The sequence below is a fragment of the Epinephelus moara genome, chromosome 23, assembly GCF_006386435.1.
Source record: "Epinephelus moara isolate mb chromosome 23, YSFRI_EMoa_1.0, whole genome shotgun sequence".
Taxonomy (NCBI): Eukaryota; Metazoa; Chordata; class Actinopteri; order Perciformes; family Serranidae; genus Epinephelus; species Epinephelus moara.
In genome coordinates this window covers 8,185,073-8,202,579 of record NC_065528.1, presented here as the reverse complement: position 1 = coordinate 8,202,579, position 17,507 = coordinate 8,185,073, and the positions used below count along the sequence as shown (strand labels likewise).

Genomic DNA, 17,507 nt, shown 5'->3' with positions numbered 1-17,507 from the left:
TAACTAATAATTAATGTTCACGCATAGTGAATTATGTTGAATTTACTATTTGGTCATTTATGGGCTATTTGAGATTTCGGGGGTAATGGTATAAAACAGTGGTTCCCAACTGGTCCAGGGGTCTAGATTTCTCCCTAGTCATTAGTTCAAGGTCCACAAATTTTAATAAATTGTGAGTAATACTTGAGTTTGGCGATGTCGTCTAGCAAGTTTGTTGTCTCTGTCAAGTAATTGTCCATTATTCACTTACGCTACAGTAGGAAATGGCACCATTAAATACAGGCTCTACACTGGAAATGTACTGTACTTCAAAATAAAGTGTGTTCTTTACAAACTTGACACATTCTCAACTCACTTGTGGTTCATTCAGAATGGACCAGTGGCCCACTTTTGGACCGACTCACCAGTTGGGAACCACTGGTACAAAAAAGCATAGCATTCAAATACTGATGTAGCCATTGATTGCCATTGCAGTGATATAAGCTTCAAAGCATTTGGGTCAGACCTAAAAGAGAGACAGTAAAAACAAATGGAATGGTCGAACTTGTCATATTGACATTTATGGTGTGTTTGATTTGCTGAGTAATGTGCAAGAAAACATACCATCTTAAAAGTTGCTGGTAGCTGCTGGTGGTAGCCTTTGAGCAGCACAGTGAATTTAATTATTTTTTTCTCTGCTGTTAACTGGTAAAGATGAAAAGGCAGCGAAACACCCTTACATTTTATTGATGCGGTTGACGAATGTATGTAAACCTGCCACTGTAGGAACCGGAGCTCAACCATGCATGTGTCATAGTTGCGCTCAAACAAATAACACTACATCCATGTTCTTCACCAAGAAATAGTTACATTATCCAAATCCCTTGTTTTCCCCTGCTTATAGCCTTTAGTAAAAGCTAAGCTAATCACTATCTGGCTTTACTTGAACACAGACATGACACTGGTATCGATTTTCTTGTCTAACTCTTGGCAAGAAAATAACAAAGGATTTTTTTTAACATCAAACTGTCTCTGTAGAACTGCCTGCCTAGCCCACAATCAGATAACATGAGAAGAAACCCAGAGGCAACAATCTGAACATTCTTATTCACACTGTCTGAACTACAGCTTGAAAGAAGTACGTCTGATATTTTTGATATGATCTTGTTTTGAACCAAGTCTCTGTCTTATCTCTCCACAGAATGAAGAAGTGAATCATCTGTGATCGCAGTCATGGCTGTCCAGACTGGCATCCAGGTAGGTTCATCACCATCTAGACTGGATTAGATGTACTTTGATTGGCCAGAGGAGAAATTTAGTTTTTCAGCCCATTGTGAGCAGAAGAAACCTTCACACAGCTGTGATTTCTTCAAGTCTCAACACAACAGTAGATTAGATTCAAATCTCCACATTGCAGTGGGGCTGAACTTGACTTTGAGTCCTTGTTATGGAGCCTTCTTGTGGTCAATCAGTACCGTTCTTAGTGTCCAGGCAGTGAGTCACCAATCTGTGTGCCAAATTGGGGGAAAGGTTTTGAGACAGTGCTGGAGTTGTTCCACTTAAATAAAGAAGCACAGACATTTGTCTTCAACTCAACAACTGCGGGAGCCCACCTGTGTTACAGCATGCCATCTTGTTTTTGTTATGCATGTCTGACGTTCCTCCCCTCGGACCCCGAGGAGTTTCTCCGCACATTTTTTACGGGGAGTGGGTGGAATGTGCAACACTTTTTCCCTTTCCCTCCCAGCAACGACATCTCAGCCATCCCAAAACCCAAAACAACAAACGTATCGTGTTACAGATTTGTCACATGGCAGCACCTCATTGAGGAGGGCTTTCCTCTGTCATCTGGTTTGGAAAGTCCTGGCTCTCCCCACCCGTCTTGGACTGTGGGTATGCAAAATATGCATCCCAGTGCTGTGCACATAACATGTGGCAGGAAACGTCTCAGACTGATGCCGATGTGTTGACGAGGCTGTGAAGAGCTTCTACAGAGTTGTTGATGAGCTGCGGTTGGATGCTCGAGCTTCAGATGCTCCGGATTAACCCCAAAAGATAGTTTTAATTAGGTTTGTCTGTGCCAGGAGATATTTAGATCGGTTTATATGGTGCATTATCTCTGTAGGTTGCCATATGTTTCCCCAAATCGCTGTTATTTAATCTTAAATATTGGTAAGAGTAGTAACCCCTAAAGGACACTTACTGTTTTTTTTCTTGTCTTTCTTCCCTTTTTTGTTGAACTTGTTTTTACACAAGTACTCCTTATTCCCATTCAATACTAAAGAAATAACAGTGACTGTCTGCAATTGTGCGCACAATTAATGTGTGTTTGAGAAACACATAAAACAAAAGAAGAAATCTAGAACAAAGTGGATGATATTGCCTGTTATCAAAGGCACCCTGTGAGGGTATTGATCCATATCAGTCTGTTGGGATGCTGCAGAGACAGTAACACTGCAGCTACTTCCCCAGCTCAGCTCAGAGCTTCAGTGCCCATGTAGCGCACAGTCACATTCGATAACCGGTCACACTCTGACTGCTCCGTTCACCCATGCTGAAAATGGATGCACTCATGGAAGTATAAGTAGCATATGCGCACATCTATTTAGCAACACTAAAACCCATTGTAATATATAATGTCTGCTGGTTTTGATCTTTTGATCTTGTGGATGTCTGAGAAAACCTTTGAAATCTTTTGTGTTGGCTCCAAATTGTTGCTGTGTGGTTAAAACCTTGTGAAACAAAGCTAAGAAAAAAATCCTTGTTTTTAGTTTGACAGTGTTTCTGAGTTTAGCTGATGCTGTTAAGATTTTGTCAACATGTCATCCTTTAGTTCAAGTTCACAGAGTATATACTAGGGCTGAAAGATATGGAGAAAATCAGCTATCACAATGTTTTTGACCAAATACCTTTTATTGATATTACAGCAATATTGTAATATTGGCACTAAGAGCCAATCCTACAATATTACGGCAATGTCAATAGAGGTATTTGGTCAAAACATTGTGATAGCTGTTTCAGTTAATTTTGCTTTTGTTGGCCCAACACCCATAGCCCATAACTAATCAGATCTTTTTTAAGAAAAAAAAAAAAAGACATGAAATTGGCACTCCTTTGACTCAGTGAGCTTTAGTGCCAAACTTTAAAGCAATTCCCATTTATAGGTGATGAAATTTTTATGTTTGATGTAAATGTCTTGCCTATTTATTTTATTTTCTGTTGGCTTTATTGAAATAGCCCACTAGTACCCAATACCCACCCTCCCGTATCCACTGGCTAGCTTACGTTAGCTTTGGCTGCTCTGCACTGCGCATCACCTGGGTCGGGTGAGAGCTAGCTAGCAGCGCTGCTTATTATTACTGCTGGTAATGTGTTGCGGCAGAAACATGGTAGCCACCCTTCAGTCTCCACCCAGGTCACCGCTATGAGGTAGTGGCCTCATTTTGACCTGCTAAACCCCATTAGCATTGTTAACAATGTTAGCACCACTTGCTGTGCTGACACTGCTAACAGAGCTAACAGTGATAACACATAAAAAGGGGGTTTGCGGCTCAAAATTGAGCTGCTTTACTCACCGGTGTGACCTGGAGGGACACTGGACGGTGGGTACATTATTTCCACAGTGATGCTGCTGAGTCCAGATGACGTTACTAGCGGTAATTGCTGAATGAGCTAGCTTCTACCAGACCTGGGTGGTACACAGTGCTGTAAACTGAAGAGTAGCAAAATTTATTTACAGACTTGACATGCGTAACCTCTCAAAAATATTCTCTATGGTTAGCTGAATAATGGAACCTTTGACATCCCTATTTTACACATTGAAATTTATTGATATATTGCCCAGCCTCAGTTCATACAGATGTGCATCAATGAGCAGGACTGTGGGGGTGGTGTTGTCTCCTTGTAGCGTCTCTTATCAGGTAGCAGTAAAAACTCTCTCTCTCACTCATTCACACACACACACACACACACACACACACACACACACACACACACTTACCAATTCGAATGCCCAAGGAGCTCTCAGTATTTGAAGAGCAACATGACCTCGTTATTTCAGCTTGGCCAAACCAAACAGCTCTGGGTTTAGTGATGACCCTGAAAGGTCAAAGGTAACCACCAGGCCATGGGAAGTCAGAAAATTGGAATAGCTGAAGTAATTGCAAAGATGGAAACAATACTTTATATTTAATAAAGTAGTGGGAGGGCATGCTGGTATCATTTAACTTGTGCTGTGCTGACAAGCTTCATAAACATCATTGACATATGGTGTGACGAACATGTTTTGTACTAATGTGAACATATGATACGGTCATGAGAACAGCTTATATAATGAGGAAGAAGAGAAAATCATAATACTACAAGAAAACCTGACGAATATGTTTATTCTCTAAATGTCAACAGTGGATTTTTGGAATATTACTACATCCTGCTTTGCCCTGTTACCTTCCTGCTATTGACTATTGTTTCAGGGAGTTTAGTCATCCTTGGTGTAAGTGGCTCAGGTTAAGAGTATCAGTTAAACTCCTAAAGCGTAAATAAACATACAGGCCTTTCAGTATGTTGCATTTCACACCAGGATTACCCACATTCCAGCACCTCATGAGGCCAAAGTAGTGAAAGAAAAAAAGATTAATGTAGTGCAGGTTTAAGTTTACAAAACTATTGTGCTGTAAAGCCGAATGTTCTCTGTGAACCTTCATACAGTCAGGTGACAGAGTGAGAGACTGGATTATCTCACTGTTCAGTCATCTTTTACATAACCTCAATATGCTACACTACGCGGCCTTATTTTCTGATTAGCTGGATGTCGAGAAAAACACATATGTTGTTGTGAACCCGACATTCACCGCAGGCAGCTTGCCCTTCTGAACCGTGTTATGTAATGTGCATGTGCGTACAAGTGTCAGTGTGTACGTGTGGGTCAGCTCATCCCTTTTGAAGTGAGGTAACCTTTTCGGTTTCGAACATCAGGTGTTTTATGTGCAGGTTCCCTCAGCCCCTTGTGGGTTCAAAGGTCACCCCAATGGGGACGAGTTTGGAATTTAAAAAAAAAAAAAACTTTCCCAAGGCAGTGATGTCCCCTTTTGACGTTTATTCTAAACATTAGTCCCGAATACTTAGCTAACCAAGTGCCCTGAGGACTTTTCTCCAGACAATCAAATTACACATTGAATTTATTAAATTAGTCAAATGAGTCAAAGTTCCCTCAAGTTGAATGTTAAAGGGGCTTGAAGTTCAGTTTACTTGTCATGATGAGTACAACTCACCCTGGGAAAACGGCCCTATAATGATCATGTCATCATAGTAATCTCGACTTGGGCCGGAGACCTAAATTTTTTAATGAAAAGACTGCTTTATAAGCTAGAGAAGTAGGGTTTGAAAGAAGTGGGTATTTAGGACGTGGACGACTTGAGAATCCCCCAATTTTTATAGAAGTGCAATAATAAGTCATTGGAGTAGCCCCTTGAAGTTAAAATGTCTTCGCTATTTGCAGTTAATCTGTCTCTGTAAAATAAAAACCCCTTATTAGGCTGAAACGTTTAGCTTTAAAGGGTCACCTTGGTATTTTTCAACCTAGACCCAATTTTCCCATGTCTTCGTAACTAAGTGACTAGTGGGAACAACAATTTTTGAAATTTGTCCGATATTGACTCAGACTGCTGCAGCCAGCAGCTGCAAAACAGTAAACACTAAAGGTGCTTGTTTTTGCCACTGACAGGCTCAGATTATTATTCGATAGTATATAGTGTGTATATGCACACACAGTCAAAGCATCACATGCAGTATGTGGGGCGGCTCTGATTATCAGCAACAGTACATTACTGTATAACAGTCTCTCTGTTCGACTAGCCACAAGGTTTCCTGTTTGTTGGCCGAACCAACACTATGACTTTAAGTCCCCAACAAGACGGAGCCTTGTTTTAAGCACAATGGCCCATTCACCACAGTGGATGCAATGTCTCATTATTGCTCGATGACATGTGATGGATGCAAAGATTAAGGGCTGTATCTTAAACAGATGTCAACAAACTGGACGGGAGGAGGGGGTCATCCAGAAGAGAGTTATGTAATGTCTGGACAAGAAGTGCACATCTGCTGCTGGTTTCTAGATTGCCCCTCCTGTCTCCTGCAAACAATTAAAAAGTTGATATGAAACAACATAGCTATTTTGTAAATATAAAGTACATGCATTTTTCGAGGAATAGAAGCCCTTATCATTCAGTATCCCAGTATTATTTTCCACCTCTCCTTCATATCAAAGCCTTAGTGAATTGTCAGTGTAAAAGACAGTGCAGGGCTGGAGTATGAGAGAGAAGGGAATGGGAGGGAAGGGTGTGACAATAGAGATGGATATGATGGGACATCAGTGATCAGCAGCTCGCTCCAGGCACTGAGCTGTGCATTGTGAACCATTGCAAGACACCCATTTAAGCAGTCAAGTGCAAAAGCCTTTAAAAAGGAAAGCAGAGACTGTAGGATTTGCAACGAAAGAAAAAATAATAATGTCTGAGGTAGTGACTCTTACAGTGGACAATGAAAGATGTTAAAAAATATAATAGTGGGGTTAGAGATAAAGCTGAGGCTGTGGTTTTTACTCCGAGTAAACCACAGTGGTTAGCAGGCCCAGTGGCAGTGTTAGAGCGCGCTGCAGAGCATAGAAGTGAAGTGTGGTATGACGGCATCCCTGACACGTCCTCTCTGCATGGATGGGTCACTAAAATTCCTCTGATATTCTCACAGAGCAAAGCTGAGTGGTAACTAGAGTATGATAATGCGTTGGCTCATAGAGACTGCTGCCTGTGGAGAAACTGCAAAGCTATACTCAGGGTTAAATAAAAACCATCCATACCAATATATTCTATAGGTTTGTCAACGTCTGTTGTACAGTGAAGTGAGGACATGCCCAGACTTATCTCACAACGCCTCAGTGAAGAGAGTAAATTGGTTCTGCAAGTATTTCTTTAATATCTTAAAACCATGACTAAGTGAGGGAGTAGCACTCAGATCAGATTAGTGTGGCCGCCCACTTACTGCGACTAATCTGTTCTAAACATTCTGTCAGAGTTTCGGGTTTGTGTTTCTAATCCTTTGAGTCATACAGGGAGATGATGTAGACCGTATTAATTTGATCCTCCTCCGAGATCTTGGTGGTTACTTCCATTTTTTCCCATAGAACACCTTAAAGTTGTCAAATACTACAACTACGACAGTTTTTTGATACCTTGGTTCTAAAAAGATACGATCTCTGTTGATTATACATTTGATAGTATCGAAAGTACCGAAGCTATTTAAAGAAAAGACAGATCAACAATGAGATTTTCAACCTAAGGCTACATCTATGGCTGTTACGTTGTTCTCTTCAGCAACGAACCCACCACCTGACTGGAGGCGTGTGTTCAGTGACTTTTCTGTTAATAAAGAATAAAGAAAGAAAGTGTGCCTAGGACAAGGATTGCATCGAAGTTTAAAATTCTGGTATCATGACAACCCTAGAACACCTTGATTTTTGTTGAATCCATAAACGGTTACCAATCGTCCTTGCTTTTCCCTTCTCGTCTCCAGGTATGGTTCGGCGAGAAGTTCGACGCCCCTTTGCTGAGCCCCAGGAGCCCTCGCAGCCCACTAGCACAGCGGCACGGCCCCGGCCTCGCAGATGTCTTCCAGTACGACCAGTGGCTGGCAGTGCGACATGAGGCCACCCTGGTGCCCATGCAGGAGGACCTGGCCATTTGGCTCACCGGCATGCTGGGTAAGAGCTGCATGTTGGATATGAACTACTGGTTTTGTCCAGGGGCGGAACCAGATGTAAACATTCAGGGCTCAGCCTAAACCAAAGAGGGTCCAGGGGGGATTTTTCTCCCATGAATGCCAGCTATATGCACTATTTTTTAGGATAATTGAATGACTAAAAATCTCTACATAATTTAGGGACAACATGAAAGTTGTCAAGGTAAGAAGTGATCTATATTTTAATGTTTTTTCTATAAACTATAGCACCTTATTTTCATTCAAAATACACAAAAACAATCCCAATGTGAATTGGTTTGTTTTCATTGTGAATTACAAAATGGTCAGCAGGCCACTTGGCACTCAATTGTAGCCCAGATTTGGCTTGGGGCCATAGGTTTTAGGATCAGTGCTGCAGAGCCTACATCCTATTTTGTACCTGTTTGTTCTCCAACTGTCTTCATCATTCTGAACTGTAACACAACAAATGTTAAGGATGTCTAATTTTCACTCGTGCAATCTAAAAAGAGGCAACACTGTTCTTAATGTACATGAAATACGTAGGGTTGGAATTTGGCCCCTCTGACTGCCTGGTATTTTTTCATTTTGACATATTTTGCTGAAGACAAATGTTGATTTTTCTCTTTCTGGTGTATTGTAGTTGCTGTAATGGCAACCTGTGCAAATGTGAATCAACACTGTGCACAGTTTCCCCCTGGAGGCTAGGAAAATACCAAAGCACAATTGACACAGGTCTCCCATGTAATTGGATTTGGATGCTGCCATTTCCAACAGTGCCTTAGCAAACCATAGAAACAAGAGTGGAACAAAATCCCTCATCTCATCCGTCTCTACTATTATACTGACATGTATTGTCCCTTGCCATACAATGGAGCAGTGAGGAAACTGAAGCTGACTGGAAACTGACTCTATTGTCAACTGGTGAAACTGTTTTTTTTTTTTAGAAGCTGAAGTTTTTCTCATGAGGAATGTGGGCAGGTACTAAACACTCAACAAGAGTTATTGGTAGCGTGACCGTGATGACCTGTATCCCACATTTTTTAACTGTCTGACCGATCTGGTCGTCGATCCAGAGGGGCCGGATGCTGCAGAAACAGGTGGCGTGCCGCGGGTAAAGTTTCACGCCCGGAGGCTTGGCTGTTGTAGTTGACAAATAAACTTTTGTGGGGCAATCTTTTGTCACTTAGTGTTATGGCTATTTTGGATTTTGTTCCCAATATGAATTCAGTTCAGATGGCCTTTGTTTAGTTTCCTAGGGCGGTGATTTACAATAAGGGGTCGTGGGAGAGCCATAAGTCCTTAAGGAGTCCTCTGTTGAAAGGCAACTGTTAATGTGCAGTCTTTTTGTAAGGTCTTACGACAAAGGACACTGAAGAAGAAGAAAAACTGCAAAGTGAAGAAGGATTTTTTTTTTTGTTAAATCTGGGCTGTAATTGTATTAATTTATCTTTTAGTTTTGTTAATTTCATCTATTATCTTGCAAATAAAAGGATGATTTTTGCATTTAATTCTGTATCTTTTCACTTTTCCAGGCGAAGAGGTGAGAGCAGAGTTCTTCATGGAGGAGCTGAATAACGGTGTGAAGCTCTGCCAGCTTATCGGTGTGCTGCAGACCAAGATCGCCCAGAGCTGCCCCTCCGCACTCTGCAAGGTGAGTCACACGGCAGCGATGAAAATAGCTAGGACTGTCATCCAAAGGGCAGCTTTCATGCTCACACATGGGGGGGATGTTCGGGGAGGGCTCTGCAGGTCACACTATGAACAAATCTCTGACTGAGTTAACGCGCATTAAATTCCTGCTGTTGTAAATCAAAATGTCATGATGATCTCCCTGCAAGCTCTGTCATTTGTTTTCCATCCTCCATGTGTGCAAACATCTCACATGAACATTAACCTGTCTATATTTTTTGTACATTTTAATCCTCATTTACGTGTTAACTACATGTCCACACTGAGTTTAATGATGAGGATGATTTATAGTTTATTTTTCCCAACAGCTCTTCCCTACACGGAAGATTGCATGTAAACGGGACGCCTCTCCGGGTTCCTTCTTCGCTCGTGACAACACCGCCAACTTCCTGGCCTGGTGCCGCCACATCGGTGTGGAGGAGACTTATCTGTTCGAGTCAGAGGGCCTCGGTAAGAGCTGCAGCAAATATCACTGAAACTATGTAACTTTTTTCATCTTTTCCGGACTAAATGCATCCTTTCTATTGGTATTTTTTATTGCTGTAGATGCACAATGCCTCTCTCTTGTCATGAAAAAAATGGCACAGATGTGTAATCCATTACATCCATTTCAAGTTGTGGTATAATACTCGTCCAATGACAAATGGCCATAGATAGAATTTCAAAAATCTATATTTACAGTCAGCTGGGATTGACTCCAGCCCCCTGTGACCCTGTAAAGGATAAGCGGTTACAGATAATGGATGGAAAAAAGGCCAAATTAGCCCGCAGTGTCTTTTTTCAAATTGACTTTCTATTCAAACTCTCATGTTGGCTTCAGCCTTTCCCTCAGTTCATGTAAAGCAGCTTTAATTTTGTTAAAGTCCAGCTAAATGTGACTGTTTTTTTGAAACAACAACTTTGTTTTCAGCTGATATGACCTGGCAACCCTTTCCTGGTCATGTAGGTATGAATCTCTGTTGTTACAAGCACCCACAGTAACTTATTAAAGTTCTTCTCCTGGTGCTCTGGCAAAGATTTACATAGTTTGACATAATCCTACCGCTTAAACAACCAGATAAAAATTCCCAGTAAAGGGCGCAGTTAGTACTGCAAAGTTGAAGGAATCAAAGTTCAAGTTTTGTTTATCCAAGCAAGCAGAACGAAAAAATGTCACGTTAATCCTCTGGTAAATCTTTTATTTTAGGGGGATCAAAGTGCAACAAAATAGTCCAAATAACTTTGTTACACCTGTCTCACATTGGCCAAGCCATACTTTTGAATTTGAAAACTTTGGAAACTCTATCATGATGAGTTTTCCTGCAGGTGCTTGGCCACCGTTTACCTATTGGAAAATTCTTCCCCTATTTTTCCTCTTCAGCTTTCATTTCTTTAGTGAGCATTGGGTGAGTCCAAGACAGTTTTAAAATCAGGCCAACACCAGAGTGCGGTGCAGTCCTGTGCAAGACCAGACAAATCCTCTAAGGTTCTATATACGGCAGAGCATGGATACAGCAGCAAACCACTATTTGCAATGTAAAGATCATGGACTGTGCAATAAAGATGGACTACATAACAGTTCCCCAAAAGTGAAGCCAAAACATCTTGATCGCCCTTTGGTGTCTGGCTGTAGGATAGGCCATAAACCCTGCCCCCTCCATGTTAGCAGATGAGATCTGAGCCAGACTAACAGATCCAAGCACACTAATGTCTGTTTGTTTGTTGTTTTGATAAGTTCTGGTTTTAACCAGTTATTTGATGCTATAAAAAGGGGTCTGACGTCATGATTGACAGTTGTGTGTGCCAATTGGTGTGCTTGCGACCAATGGTGCTGCTCACAATTAATGGGATGGTTGTATGGTTGGGAACTCGATACTGCAGAGATGGTTATTGCAAAGCAGCAACCCTCCAGTTTCTCCATTCATGCCGTTAGCACTGTTGTCGTTATTAACACTGTTTATGCTGTCAGCACCATTCACATTGTTAACACTGTTATTCTGTTAGCACCATTTACACCATAAGCAGTATTCATGCTATTAGTGCTGTTCACACTGTTAGTGCTGTTCACGCTGTTGGCACTGTTGACACTGTTAGCTCTGTTCAGGCTACTAACACTGTTCACACTGTTAGCACCATTCACACTGCTGGCACCGTTCACGCCGTTAGCAGTGTTCACCCTGTTAGAACTGTTCACGTTCTCAGAACTGTTTATGCTGTTAGCACTGTTAACTGCTAGCCCCCTGCTCTGCCATCTTCATGTTGAGAGCCTTGTGCAGACAACCTCTAAATCATAGATACCCTCTGAATGTTGGAAACAGCTCCTATAAGGAGTTTGTTTAAATATTTGCTAGGATATAGATCTATCTGGATCTCTCTTCTTTTTAATAAGAACACAGGCTAACATGAATTTAATTACCACATGTTTTGGAGCTAATATTGAGCTTTATTTCGAGGATGTTAACTGTGTAAAACAGACAAGACTGTGGCTGTAAGCTCCTCATAACTTTGCAGAGCTCTGTTGTTTAAGCCTTACTTCTTAATGGTTTAATAGGATCTGCTGTGGAGTGCAATCGCCTTGAGTACCCACTATGGGGGATCACTTCATTACAAGTAATGGCTCTCCAAAAAAACGAATTGGAGCGATTTAGAAACAAAGCCATACCTCTCTGTGTGCTGCGATTCTCTTACTCCTCACTATATATTTTTGTTTAATGAATGTCCTTGTGTGACTGTAAAGTTGTGCTGTTCACCCCCAATGCTCTGTTCTCTTCTGCATGAATCACCCAACAGCCCCTCAGGGAATAACTAACTTTATCTTATGTGCTCATAGTGTCACGTTTTAGAAAGTTACACGGGAATTTTGTTGCACCTCATCCTCCGTCCTTGCATTCCAGTTGTGTTTCTGTACAGAAAGCAGAGATGGCAGCTGCTTGTTCTCACTATTTTACTGTTAATTGTTGTGTTTTCTGCCTCAGTGCTGCACAAGGAGCCTCGGCAAGTTTGTCTCTGTCTGTTGGAGATCGGCCGCATCGTTTCCAAGTAAGTCGGAATCAATAAGTGATTGGTTGAATATTTTAGGGCCAAAGGTGCACTTGTAACCTGTGCTATGTGCCTCCCAGGTACGGTGTGGAGCCTCCTGTGCTGGTGAAGCTGGAGAAGGAGATTGAGTTGGAGGAGACTCTGCTGATGACAGAGGAGCCGCCGCCAGCCGTGAAAACCTTCAGCGTTTGCTGCCAGCACGGCGGCCTCTACCAGGCAGGGGTGAGTTCTGACTGACAGCTGGAGCATATGAACAGGAAATAAACACTGCACTGTTTTTAAACATACAGAACATAAAACCTGAAGGTAGGAAGTGTTAGCTGATCCAGTTGCTGCCCCCGAAATACTTCAGATATTGGTGAGCTGTCATCTAACGTCAGTGTAGATGACAGTGTTCACCACACAAACGAGCACAAACGAGCGTCGAAGGGCTACAGCTGATCACGTTAGCATCACATAGGTGGTCCATGTGCGACCCAGTTGAGGCTTCATCGGCGCCCCACAGGGTATGACGCATCACAGCTGACCACGTGACGCTCTGCCGGCGCCCTGTGACTCACTCTCACAGCCACATGGATGCCAAACACAGGGATGAACTCTCTGTTTATGTAGCAGAGTAAATAAACACCTTCTGAATAATTTCTGATGGACACCATCAGCGTTGGGTGGGTTTATTTACTCCCCTGTCCAGATCAGCAGGTAAAACACTGTCAGGGTTGGGGTTTTATTCCCAGAGGAGACAACTGGGCTAAAAATAGCTGCACTCATTGAAGTGGAAGGCAGTTTGGATAAAAGCATCCACTGACTAGAGTATTTATTACCAAATGCATTTTCCCTTTTTTTCAGATACAAATCAGCAGCTGGTAAACTGATGTTTGCAGTTATTTTAGTCCAGTGTGTCTTCATCACTTTGTCACTTTCATCTCATATTTGGAGACAAGTTTTAACAAGACATGTCTCACTGCTCACTTATGCAGCAGCAAAAACTGGAGGTCCTTAAATGCATCGCTGTTTTCCAGCCATTTGAGGTGACGCTGGATCATCTAAAATGAAATAACTACATCATATGTCTATAAAGAGACTCCACTATTTCTGCCAATAAGACCTCCAACATGGCCGCCTTATGATCCCCTATTGTCCTCTTTGTAGGAGCACGGCATGGACGATCCACCCTGCAACTGCGCCAACAGAGTGTCCATTGAGTACCTGTCTGAGGGACGCTACAGACTGGGAGACAAGACCCTCTTTATTCGGGTGAGTGCTCTGAACACACACACACGCGCACACACACACAAATCTCTGCAGTGGGAGCAGACTCATGTGTTGGCTCACTTCAGTACTCCAGACAATCCAGTCAGTCACCAAGCTGTCTCATTCAGAAGTAGCTGCCTGGTCGTGTCCAGGCTTTTGAAGTTCACACATTTTGATGTTGATGTTGCAGTATGCACACAATCAGGACATACTACTACTGCATAAAATACACACAACAACATGTCAGTCTGGTCTAACCACCATGTTCATAACTGTATCTTTTAACGTTAAAGTTAGGGCTAACAATGTCAACACAAATTAACAAGTTTGCCAGTTTTACATATCTCCTTAATCCAAATCAATTGCCAGCCTATCTAGAAGTGATTGTTGTTGTAGTGTGACATCACAGTAAGTCGGTCTATAGTAGTACAACTATAAATACTGTGTTTATATCCTATTAGGATACGTAGTAGGACACACTCTGGCAGCACAAGCTTTGTTGTGTGTGTGTGTGTGTGTGTGTGAGCTCTGGCAGAGATGAAGAGCGCAGGAGTCTTCATTCCATCACCAGAGGCTGTGATTGGACACATATAAGCTCGTTACAGCGCGTAGCGGCGGATTGCATTAGGCGATTACATCATAATTACTCTGCTGTCCATGGTGCCAAGCCTCAGGACAGAGAGGCTCATTTATAGATCCACAGCAGCTATTTTGGGAGGGAATATGTCACTGTTGATTTTTGATCTCCCACATAGATCTGTGATGTTTATGCCTCCACGCCAAAGGCGAAGTGTTTTTGGGTTGTCCGTCTGTCCCATTCTAATGAATGCAATATCTCAAGAACGCCTTAAGGGAATTTCTTTAAAGTTAGCACAAACGTCCGCTTGGACTCAACAATGAAGCCACTACATTTTGCTCGTCACTGTGACCTCACGAGACATGTTTTGGGCATAACTCAAGAATTAATACGCTAATTATGACAAAATTGCACACAAATGTCTAACAGGATATATGATAAAGTGATGACATTTTATATCCAAATTTATTTCCCTCCAGATGCTCCATGGTAAACATGTGATGGTGCGTGTCGGCGGCGGCTGGGACACACTGCGCGGCTTCCTAATGAAATACGACCCTCTGCGAGTGCTGCAGTTCACCACTCTGGAGCAGAAGATCCTGGCCTTCCAGAAAGGCCCCCCCAGCCTGGGAGGTCACCACGGCAACGCAGCCCCACCCCCTCCTCCTGACATGGACCCCCTCGCTGCTGTCAACAACCTCATCTCCTCCTCATCCTCCTCTTCCTCCTCCACCTCATCGTCTTCTTCTTCCTCAGGCTCGGCTTGTAAGCCAGCATCTACAAATGCCGCAGGTCAGACGTGTCGGTCCTACGCCGCCTCCCCGGCCTGCACGCCCACTTTGCCCAGAAAGGGTGCTGCCACAGCACCCAAGAAGAACCTGCAGGCGCCTTCTTCCCCCAGGAAGCCCACCCAGCTGCCCCTGCCCATCACCACCAAAGGTTCCTCCTCTCTGCCTTCTACACCTGTGGGAAGCTCCTCCAAACAGTCTCCCAGCCCGGGGTGTCAGGGTGCGCAGCTCCATCGCAGAGCGCTGACTCCATCTTCGACTCCATCCTCAGCTCCATCACCTGCCCCTGCTGAGCCAAGCACCTCCTCCAAAAAGAAGCTCAGACCGCCACAACGCGGCCCCCTCTCTCAGCCAAGGAGCCCGGTTTGCCCTGAGCCGTCTTCCAAATGCCCCAAACCCTCCAGCCCCTGCACTACCCCCATCGCTGCCTCTGTGCCTCGCCCCGTCACTGCACCAGTACGGGCACCCACCCCTAAAGATGCCCGGCCCCCAACGGGCGCCAGCCAGCGCTCTCGCCTTGCACAGCGCCGCCCCGGCTCCCCAGCCTCGCGCCTCCGTCTAGAGGCAGCCAGGCGGGTGCGGACGGCCGCAAGAGCTGCAGCGACGCCAACTCCCCAAACCCGGACCCCCACACCCAGCTCACGGACAGCCTCCCCGGTGCTGCCAAAACCTACTAGCTCTCTGCCGAAGAGCAAAGAGGTCACAGCCAAAGCCAAGGGGCCGGCCCCGAGCAAGGCGCCGGCTGCTGCCCCTCCACGCGGCACTGCTGCTGTCCCCGGGCGGGTCCCAGGGTGCAACACAGGCCCTTCTCCCGCCAATAAAGCCAATCAGAAAACACCAGCCACAGCTCAGAGGGTGGGGCGAAAGCAAGCAGCAGCCGCCACCACCAACCCCATCAACGGGAAGTCAACTCTAAAACCTGAAGCTACTCCAGGACCAGTCCTGGCCCCTCAGAAAACCAGCCCCAACGTCAAAGCCGTCAAGACCGAGCCGGGCGTCGCCAAGAAGCTCCCACAGTGCAAAGGCAAAAGTGAGGAGCCTTATTTTGAAATGAACAGTCGGAGGAGGCAGAAGACGTAACGGGACGGTCTCTGGAGACGTCGCCAAAGCCAGCAGGCTGGTCACACAGCTTCTTACCACAAAGCAGCACTTGTTGGAACTCAGACTCTTTTTTTTTTAATCACTAACCCTCATTAAAACGCTTCTCACATTTGACCATTATTTTTGTCTTCAAATTAATTTTTGTTGGTTTTTGTATGTTATTTAATAGTCTTTTATTTTTTTTAATCCAAAAGGGTCAAAGATGTTTCTGTACGTGTCGTCGGTGATTTAATGGTTGATTTTTTTTTTTTTTTTTTTTTTGAGAGGCCAGCTAACCTGGTTAACACTTCAACTTGCACAATGTTTACATTTTTATTTTGGATACATGTACAGCTGTTACTAATGACTTTTACAGAACAAAGGATGGAGTTTTATAGTTCAAACACTAACCTCAAAGCTCTTATAGCTCAACATAACATGACAGGATACAGCCATGGTTTAGTAAAACGCACTTAGGTGAACACCTGCAGGACACAGATCAGTTTTTAATTGTAGCAAAGCAGCTCCTGAGTCCTGTTTGCTCCAACAGGTTACCAAAGTTGTGGAATTTCTGGAGTTCAGTGATGAAACTGGAACACAAATCATGGTTTCTGGTGAATTTCTCTCCCTGGTGAGAACATACTTTCCACTGGTGGACAGCCAGACGTAATACTTGTCTGATTTTTGTATAAATGATATCTAGGTGGGAGGTTTGTCTCGATGGCACCAGACAAGGCGTCATCGGGAACAAGCCTTCCTGTCGTGTGCCTTCATCAGAAGTCTCATTTCTGAGCGGCATTAGAATGTATTAGATGATCGGTGGGTGGTGGTGGTGGTGGTGGTGGTGGGGGGGGGGGGGTAATGGTTTTTACTGATGAAAATTGCACAGTGTGTACGAGCACTCATGACTTTGGTTCCTCAGAGAAAGGAATCCAGAGTCGCAGATGAACTACTGATCAAACGCCTCTTTTCTTTTTAACAGACTCTAAAAACCCTTTCAGAGCAGAATCGACTCTGTATAGACGTGTTTTTATATGGTTTCTAATGTTTGTGTGTATTAAAAATCTAGTTTTCTATGTGGTGTTTGTGTATGTGTGAGTATATACAGTATATATATTATCAGTGAGGCTTTTGTTTCTTGTTTGGCACTTTACAGAAACCGCCGTGTTTGTCAGAATTTGAATGTCGATTGTGTCTCTTGTTCCAGCTACCTTTTGTCATTTTGATCAATAAATGGACAAGTGTTTTAAAGGTTATCTCGGCTATGTTGAGTTTGTCTAACACGGTATGCTGTTGCACGTTGTTGCTTCAAATGTTTTTGGAGGATTTGTTTCTAAAGCCTTAAAACTCTTAGCCTGAATACCTAAATAATT

General features: G+C 43.5%; 1 protein-coding gene across 2 annotated transcripts in view; it reads left to right on the top strand.

Annotated features, from left to right (window-relative positions):
- Positions 1–17,390, top strand: part of gas2l3 (growth arrest-specific 2 like 3) — a 31,420-nt gene extending 14,030 nt beyond the window's left edge. For both annotated transcript variants that reach the window (XM_050036195.1, XM_050036194.1), the window contains exons 2-9: positions 1,181–1,236; positions 7,546–7,732; positions 9,264–9,382; positions 9,729–9,870; positions 12,375–12,438; positions 12,519–12,660; positions 13,588–13,692; positions 14,746–17,390. In XM_050036195.1, coding sequence (XP_049892152.1) covers positions 1,213–1,236; positions 7,546–7,732; positions 9,264–9,382; positions 9,729–9,870; positions 12,375–12,438; positions 12,519–12,660; positions 13,588–13,692; positions 14,746–16,134 — 2,172 coding nt within the window. In that variant the 5' untranslated portion in view covers positions 1,181–1,212 and the 3' untranslated portion in view covers positions 16,135–17,390. The remainder of the gene's footprint in view (positions 1–1,180; positions 1,237–7,545; positions 7,733–9,263; positions 9,383–9,728; positions 9,871–12,374; positions 12,439–12,518; positions 12,661–13,587; positions 13,693–14,745) is intronic.
- The last annotated feature ends 117 nt before the right edge of the window (positions 17,391–17,507 follow it).